We start from the raw sequence: 9,210 nt of genomic DNA, 5'->3' as shown, positions 1-9,210 counted from the left end.
GATGCTACTCCTTTTGAGGTGGGGTGTGATGGGAGTAGGGGTTGTTACAGAAGCCTTCTATATCCCTCTTTCTCAACTATGACTCTGCCGTGATTGATACCACTGCAAAAAGCTTCTTTGGGTGGCATGTGGTACATGATGTCATACTGATAAAGCTAGAGATAAGTAATATGGAGGCTTCAACTGTTCCAGACATACTAAAAAGTAACAAGTATTTTGTCCATCTTTTATTGATTTCTGACCTTAAACAACTCAAAACACCCTTTAGGAAAAACAACTATTCCAACATATTGTATCAGGTACATATGTTTACTTCACAGCATCCTATTTTACTTCCTTCAGACCCTCTGCATAGCTACTGAAGAACTGCATGTGGATAGGGCATTTCTGGGTCTGGTAAGTGCGGTTAGCCTGCTTAATTTTCAAATTTCTCCTTTCATATTGAAGAGTGTAACAGTCTACCTAAGTAAATTAATTAGATGTGCTTTCATCACATGAAACAAAGCATTGGTGTGACTGGCATAGCTTTATTTATTTTGTTTTATGCATTATAATTTGTGGGAAGCACACTGCTTTGGAAACTGGGTAATAGGGAATACATGTCTTAGTGTAAAAAGCAAAGCAAAGGCACACCCAGCATTGTGATGTCCGAGAATCAGCATTTCCCTTCATGTTTGAAACCAAGTTTCCCCAAACTTCTCTCCCTGAAAGAAAAGAAAAGGTGTTTAGACATGAACTTCAGTAGAAATGGATTCATTCTGGACTATGTCAAGTGGGCAAAGATTGGTTTTCTAAGTTTTAAAAAGGGTGATAATAATATTAGTTAATTTCTTTTTTTTAATTTTTAATATTTTTATTACGTATTTTCCTCAATTACATTTCCAATGCTATCCCAAAAGTCCCCCATACCCCACCACCACCACCCTACCCAGCCATTCCCATTCTTTTGGCCCTGGCATTCCCCTGTCTGGGGCATATAAAGTTTGCGTGTCCAATGGGCCTCTCTTTCCAGTGATGGCCGACTAGGCCATCTTTTGATACATATGCAGCTAGAGTCAAGAGCTCCGGGGTACTGGTTAGTTCATAATGTTGTTGCACCTATAGGGTTGTAGATCCCTTTAGCTCCTTGGGTACTTTCTCTAGCTCCTCCATTGTGGGCCCTGTGATCCATCCAATAGCTGACTGTGAGCATCCACTTTTGTGTTTGCTAGGCCCTGGCATAGTCTCACAAGAGACAGCTATATCTGGGTCCTTTCAGCAAAATCTTGCTAGTGTATGCAATGGTGTCAGTGTTTGGAAGCTGATTATGGGATGGATCCCTGGATATGGCAGTCTCTAGATGGTCCATCTTTTCGTCACAGCTCTAAACTTTGTCTCTGTAACTCCTTCCATGGGTGTTTTGATCCCAATTCTAAGAAGGGGCACAGTGTCAACACTTTGTTCTTCATTCTTCTTGAGTTTCATGCATTTAGCAAATTGTATCTTATATCTTGGGTATCCTAAGTTTTGGGCTAATATCCAGTTATCAGTGAATACATATTGTGTGAGTTCCTTTGTGATTGTGTTACCTCACTCTAACTTTAACAGACTAGTAGACTATTAATAAACTACTCATGGACACCTACTCCACTGGACCCAACTAAGAACATCTTGCTATTAGCAGCATCCATTGACTTACATGGCTGTTTGGCAGAATGCACAGCGGTTTTGGTAGGTTTTTCCATCAGTGCCACACACAGGTTTGTGGGTCTTTGGGCATGATTTTCCATCTGGGGCCAGTGTCTTCTCATAGTTTCTGCAAAAAGCCTGTCAATTAAATAATGGACTTTTAGATTATTTTGTATGAAATGGAAACATAGCCTTACATACTTCAAAATTCCTTCAAGAACATTAATTTTAATTATGGAAAATATACATTAAAAAGAACAACCCCCTTAAAACTGCTGTAGTTCTTGTTAGCAGTTAATTGTCTTCCTTTCACCTGTTCTCTGGGTCTATGTGCACATGCACTGCTAATGTGCATGTGCACAATAGTAAAGTGAATATGCAGGGCACATTTCTTCTTTTGTGCTTCTATTTCTGCACTATTGAGTACATTCTTATAACAGTTTGTTCTGCTGCATAATACTGTACTACAAACGTGACACAGCTCTCTTCACTAATACACATTAAAATTTTTACATTCAATTCAGCAAAACATCCAGTAAGCAATAATTTATTTATTGGATACATAAATTGCTACTAGGTGCTCTGTATGTCAAATGCTTGGTGGTATACACAACAGGGATGATGATCTTCTAAGACAAGAGAAGAGTATCCACAGAAGCATGTGCACCAAGATCTTAGATAAAAAAGGGACTTTGCCTGCTGTTTTGACTGAGATAGAAGCTGTTTGTGATGATCTATTCATTATCTCTATCTCCATCTCCATCTCCATCTCCATCTCTATCTCTATCTCTATCTCTCCAAATATTATCTTAAGTTGTCAAAATTTGTGGCACACACCTACAGGCAAGTGGATCTCCATGATTTTGAAGCCAGCCTGGTCTACATAGAGAGTTCCAGAGTAGCTGGAAATACATAGTGAGACCTTACCCCAAAACTTACATTAATTTACGCCACATTCCCATGACACTGTACTATTATTATTACAGGGGCTTAAGCTGGGCAAATATTCATACTGAGGATCTGTGACATCTGTCTGAAGAAAGTAGGAAGTAACTTTCAGGATTTTGTCTAATTGTTTACAAAGCACATCTGCAGTGATGATTTTATTGGTGTAGAGAACATGTCATGCTTTCTTACAGCCTTCTCAGAAAGCTCACTCTGGGAGCTCAGAAGGCATCTGTGAAAGGGCCCCAGTGCTTAAGTTGGAAGGGACACCACTGTGGTGTGGCTTGCTGGGACAGAAACGGCTTGAGAAAGATGAGAGGTACACACATACCTGAAAGCCTCCTTGGCTCACAGCATCTACAGTGAAAGAATAGACAGTGATTAATCACATGTCAGAATTGTAGTCCTTTCCAGTTGCAGTTAACCACAATGGTCTTCTGCTGCGTCTGTTTTGCTTTGTAGATAGATAACTACATGGAAACACAGAGTATTAACCACACGGAATGCTGAGTGGCAGGCTGCATTATCCAAGGCTAGGATTGCTTTAGTTTCACAATGCTTGCAGACAACATTGCTGTCATTGTGTTTGCCCTTTGTGTGCTCTTATGCAATTATGTTTTCCAATTTATGAGTCATTGCATAACAAGCCTTTGAAGGTAAAGTTTAGAGCTGTTCTTTGTTGAACAAGTATATATTTATTAGGAAAGTATATAAAATCTTTGATTAAAAAGCTGTTTGTTATAGTGATATAACAAAAAATACAAAAGACATTTTAAATAATTCCAATGTGAATCTTTGATTTAAAAGCTTTTTGTTATAGTGATATAGCAAAAAAAAAATACAAAAGACATTTTAAATTCCAATTGACATTTAAATTCCACTATGAATCAATGTGATTTATCACATCTCCATTAAACATATCCCCCTTCTACTGTGGTAATATACATTTAATTGCTGTGTTATATCTTATGTATATCAACTCATATAATAACCCTATTTTTAAAGCTGAAGAAGGTTATTCATGATTGTGCATGATTATAATTCCAGTATACAGGTGTTGAAGCAGGCAGATCACTGAAAGTCAACGGAAATCCTGGTCTACCTAACAATTTCTAGGCCAGCAAGTCCTACATAGTTAGATCCCATCTCAAGAAAACAAAACACAATAAATACAAACCAAAATAAGAACAAAAAGCCTCAAATTAAAAAACAAAACAAAACAAACAACAATAAGAGAAAAGCCAATCAACTAATGAGCTCAGGAAACTGATTACCTAGACAAGTATTTAGATAAGTGTTGATAATTATATGCTATAAATGGCAGTTAAGAATACAATCTAGACTTGATAGACTCTAAAGGTTTGGCAGTACTTTTTGTTGAAGGAAACAGTGCACAAGTTTCCTGTGCACCATTAATATCAGCTCAAATATTAGGCAGAGCACCGGGTGACTTGTTCAATGAGATTGGGGGAGGGGGCCAGGCAGAAGAATGAGCGTTGGAGACAAGCCTTGGAGTGCCAGCCCTGGGCTCCCTCTACTCCACTACATCACCACAATCTTTGATGTCTCTCTCTCCCTACCCTTGCCCCTTTCTCTTTCCCTTCCCCAGTTAGCTCTTTCTTAACCTAGAGGTTGACAATGAATGACTAAGATTTTTATGTGCATCTCTAAAGAATTCTGACAGCTGAAGCCCATTGAATAAGAATTTTTTAAAGAAGATATTTTAGTAGATTTTCTTTGTTCTATAACAGTTGCCATAAAGTCTGATGCATAATTCTAACTGTGTGCTTCCTGTGGTGGCCCACAGACAGCAATGCAAATGACCTACAATTCCTATATTAGATAGTGGGTGCCATGAGGTATAAAACCAGTCTTCTCATCCTACATAGCATGAAACCGATTTTGGAGTTGAATAAAAGTGCTTTTAAGCAGAGCACTGTAGTATAAATTAAAATCGCTCATTTGTATACTAAAATTCCATGGAAATGAAAAGTGTTGGAGCATCATTCATCATTGTTCTCCTCATTGTAAAAAAGCAGAATCATAATCCAGCTGGTGACATTAGCCAGCCTGATCCAGAAGTCCACTGCATAGTTTTTCACTCACCTACAGAGAGGAACAAACAGGCCAGGCTGATCAAAAGCAGAAAGGCAACTGCTGGCTTCATGGCGCTGAGAACCTTGAGGTCTGAGAACACAGAAATGTTAGGGGTGTTCAACATGTAGGATGCTGTTCTCTGGACTGTATTTATAAGTGGATCTATATGTCTGAATCCGAGTACCTATACGTTTGTCACTCTACTACAACCTCCACCCTTATTGTGCAATTAATTTCTCTAAAGAATAGACACTAGACACCAAAGAAACTCATTTCAGTTCCTTTCCAGTCAAGAACAATAGTAAAAAAAAATCCCTGATGTTTAGACATAATTAAGTATGTTATAAATAGCACTTCCCTAATTTCTCCTGTGCACCAGACAGTGGTAATTGCAATCAAATTCTTACCTGGCAGTTTATACTCTTTGAACTTGTCTGTAATAGAGCCTTAGGGCCACTGAGCTAATAACTGTAACCTGAAATACAATCTGAATAATTTGTGTATAATATTAATAGGGTTTGGCACCACATCTATGAGGAAATGAAAAATGTTGATGCAAGGGATTGTGAGGTCAAGGAATTTATTAAATAAAATAGGAGCACAGCCTGAGTGGTCATAGAAACAGAAATGATAGACATTGGAAGTGAATAGTATTTGTAAGGCTTTTTCTTTCAGCTCCTAGATTTGACTCAGTATCTACATGATAGTTGCTGTTTAGTACTTTTTTTAAAAAATATTTTTATTAGGTATTTTCCTCATTTACATTTCCAATGCCATCCCAAAAGTACCCCATACCCTTCCCCCCACTCCCCTACCCACCCACTCCCACTTTTTGGCCCTGGCGTTCCCCTGTACTGGGGCATATAAAGTTTGCAAGTCCAATGGGCCTCTCTTTCCACTGATGGCCGACTAGGCCATCGTTTGATACATATGCAGCTAGAGTCAAGAGCTCTGGGGTACTGGTTAGTTCATAATGTTGTTCCACCTATAGGGTTGTAGATCCCTTTAGCTCCTTGGGTACTTTCTCTAGCTCCTCCATTGGGGGCCCTGTAATCCATCCAATAGCTGACTGTGAGCATCCACTTAGGTGTTTGCTAGGCCCTGGCATAAGCTCATAAGAGACAGCTATATCAGGGTCCTTTCAGCAAAATCTTGTTAGTGTATGCAATGGTGTCAGCGTTTGGAGGCTGATTATGGGATGGATCCCTGGATACTTTTTTTTAATTAAATGAATATTTGATATGTCAGTTTTAGGCATTAGACATATATGATAGCCATAGTTGTCTTTTCTTCAAACACACTACACACTAAATATTTTAACTTTGTTAGTTTTATTTTTCTACAAGAAATATTTCTGGATTAGGAACTTGAATAGCTCATTTTGCTTTTTGTATTTTTTAAAATAATATAATAAAATTTTATTAACATGATTACCAAATCATGAGCTGCACAAGCACAATATTAAACACACAAAAGTGGGTAAGGGAGACACCATGAGGCCTCTATCCTCACAAAGAGCTACATGGTAACTCAGGAATGATGGGAGGATGAGAAATAGTCTTCCCCACTGGAGAGCACATCAATTAGTTATGCAATAGAAATTGGTCAGTCTTGAAAACATATAAACATAAGTAATATGATACAAATTGAGCAGGTTGAATTTAGGAATAGTGTGCATAAATGTCTTTATAAGTATAAAGTAACAATTCATGAAAAAAAGGGACAAGAATTTGAAAGAGAACAACTAGGGCAATGGAAAGGCATTGGGGGAGGAACGGGAAGGAAGAAATAATTATATTATAATCTGGTAATAAAAGAAAAAAAACAATAAGTGTAGATACTGCCTATATAGCAAAGAGCTGCCTGACTAATCACAGTGCTCTCATTTTAAGTTAGATTGATGTTTTGTCTTATTCAAAAGACAAAATTTACATTTTATGAAAATTTTCATAATCTATGTACCAATAAAGAAATATACATTTGTATACAAACAAACATATACAAGTTTAGAGTCATATAAGCCAGGAAATAGCCAATTGGATTGTTAATTTTCTTGTGTCTGCATGACTATATACTTTCTGGCAAACACATGTACATAGACATAACTTGCCATTGGAAAACAAATATTCTGTAATTCTTCCAAAATAATAACCAGGCACTAATAAGTCCAGATATATTTAAATGCTGAAAATTAAATAGCACAAAAACATATTTGTAGAACTTAAATCCTACAGTCTTTTCTCAAATATTTGAATTTGAAATCTATGAATGTGAGGAAGTTGTGTTCTGGAAATTTATAAATGATCAGAAGTTCACATGTAACATTAAAAATAACAAAATAATTAAAGTTATATATGGATAGGTAGGGGAGCACTGAAGAGGATATTCATTGTAAATAGTAAGTACGAGTTTTGGGCAAGAGATAGGAATGACTAGATTCTTCAAAGTCTTTGTCTTGGGAGTTATTGTTATTCTTGAGGATCATAGATGAATACTCAGGAGTGTGATAACAGGAATTAATGTGAGAAAATAATAAAAACATAATGTGTAATTTTGTAGATAATTTTTGGTGCTGGGACTTTGTACCTAGGGACAAGTACACAGCAGTCAAATGCTTTTCCACCAAAATCCATCACAGATGAAGGGGCCGTCTTGAAAATGAGAGCAATTAAGGGTTAGACTGAAATGTAGAGAGAGAACTGAAGGTAAATAGTGTTATTGGATATTTTCTGTTTCTTTTTGTCCATGGAGGCCATTAAATTTGCTGTTAAATCTGTTTTTCTCTTTGGAAATATATTTTATATTTTGGATCTATCTTCCTTGTATTTACTTAATGATTTCATTAAGGTTTCATTCTTCTTATAACTTCTCAAGTATATAGAATAATTGACCTAATAATCTTGTTTATATGTTACACAATATGAGCCTCTTATGCTACATTACTACTAGGTGATAGTGTTCAGATAAGAAACTATTTTTTCCTTTTTCTTGGAAAACAGAGATTGTGAATGTTATTTTGATAGAAGTTTGATAGTTTTGCTTTTGTATAAAGAATTTTCACTTCTCTAGTCAAATTGTTTGAAAGTAGTTTTTATTTTCTATGATTTCCTTTAAAACTTTCTTAGATGCTTTGATCCAAAGCTGGTGTTACTGTACCACAGGGATGATGGGTCTTAAGTTCTAGGCTAGATGTTATTATTGTTATTATTATTATTATCCTCATTATCATCAGGTGTTTGATACATGTGCGTGTGCATGTAGAGGTCAGGGAATAGCTTTGAGGAGTCAACTCTTTCCTTTCACCTTTGTGTGGATTTGGTGATAGAACTCCAGTAACCAGGCTTGGGTGGAATGTGCATTTATAAGCTAATCCAACAATCTAGATCTATTACTAGACTTTCTTAATATATACATGGTGACCAACATTTAACTGAGGATGGAGAGTATATTTCTGAAGATCTCCTGAGTGCTATACTGTGCCCTGGAGACTAAGGATGCTTTGTTTTCCCTCACAGAAACTATAGGCTACTACTAGGGCCTCTTTCCTGATGCTGTAACCTGGAAACTCTATAGGAAGTAAGTTGGTTCACTTTAGATTATAGTATGAAAGGCATGGTATATATTTTGTATGGTACATTAATATTTAACAACTACCATCAGTATCTTTAATACTCCAGTCTTTTTTTTCAAAGCATTGTTATTGCTTACAAAAAGCTTTTAGCTTTTATGTAAATTGATTTTTTTGATGCAAAAGCAAGAGGTTTATATTCCTGCTCGTTGGGGTCTACCTTCAATTAGTCCCTCAAAGCAGATGACTGGAAGGTGATCCCAAATGACTATTACAAGCAGTTTATATACTTTTTAGGGGCGCAGGTTACATCAGCAAGGTTATAATTCAAACTTATTGGCTAAGCATATTGAACTTTAAATCTATTGGATAGCAAGCATGACAAACATTTGAACTCTACCTGAGACTTTCCAGAGGGTCGGTAACTATCAGTCAGTACATTCTGAGAATTTTTTACTCAAGAATGTTCCTGTGGGTGGAGAATGGAACTTGGCCTAGCCTTGGCCCCAGGTGGGAGGGGGAAGCTGTAAGGAGAGTGTTGGACTTGATAACCCCTCAGAGTCCCTTATTCCCGCCCCCCTTTCCTTGAAAAGCTCCAATTCTGGAGCTACTCACAGGGTCTTGGGCAACTAACTCATATTCTTCAGGTCCAGTCTTCAGGGTTTCATATTGTTGGCTGTACTGTTCCTATTCTCTCTTTTATGAAGGCACAAAATATGCAGGGTCCAAACGTCAACAATAGCAGGAGAATAATTAGGGTCCTAACAAGGAGGATATGAGGGTGGTTAGCCAAGGGGGAAGTTAAACCAAGACTGGAACCCGCCCTGACTCTGTTCTCTTTCTTCCACTTGCCTAGCCCTTCTTTCTCCTTGGCTAGTGAATCCTTAACTAGAGTGCTCCCCTACAAATGCACAGTATTTTCTTTCATTTGC

At 37.2% G+C, this 9,210-nt stretch overlaps 1 protein-coding gene across 2 annotated transcripts; it reads right to left on the bottom strand.

The window, feature by feature from the left end:
* Positions 1–522: 522 nt before the first annotated feature.
* Positions 523–8,994, bottom strand: LOC110285164 (serine protease inhibitor Kazal-type 12). 2 transcript variants are annotated; one of them, XM_085833676.1, is made up of 5 exons: positions 8,894–8,994; positions 4,720–4,800; positions 2,945–2,970; positions 1,679–1,806; positions 523–704 (listed from the first exon to the last, which is right to left on the bottom strand). In XM_085833676.1, the coding sequence occupies exons 2-5, from the start codon at positions 4,778–4,780 to the stop codon at positions 656–658; spliced, it is 264 nt and encodes an 87-aa protein (XP_085689802.1). In that variant the 5' UTR covers positions 4,781–4,800; positions 8,894–8,994; the 3' UTR covers positions 523–655. The 2 variants fall into 2 exon arrangements, with proteins under 2 accessions (XP_085689802.1, XP_021006811.2); XM_021151152.2 differs by lacking the exon at positions 8,894–8,994 and having other exon boundaries at positions 4,720–4,826.
* Positions 8,995–9,210: the final 216 nt, after the last annotated feature.

This window comes from Mus caroli, unplaced genomic scaffold (genome assembly GCF_978045245.1).
Source record: "Mus caroli unplaced genomic scaffold, Mus_caroli_1 scaffold_19, whole genome shotgun sequence".
NCBI lineage: Eukaryota > Metazoa > Chordata > Mammalia > Rodentia > Muridae > Mus > Mus caroli.
Note: the sequence above shows the minus strand (reverse complement) of the source record. Positions and strands in the feature narration are given on the sequence as shown.

Excerpts from the sequence above, each read along its gene's own strand:
- LOC110285164 (XM_085833676.1), bottom strand. The coding sequence starts at position 4,780 with ATGAAGCCAGCAGTTGCCTTTCTGCTTTTGATCAGCCTGGCCTGTTTG. Across the intron at positions 2,971-4,719 it reads CTGTTTGTTCCTCTCTGTAG|ATGCTGTGAGCCAAGGAGGC; the intron begins GTGAGTGAAAAA and ends CTTTCACTGTAG. Across the intron at positions 1,807-2,944 it reads TGAGCCAAGGAGGCTTTCAG|GCTTTTTGCAGAAACTATGA; the intron begins GTATGTGTGTAC and ends TTTAATTGACAG.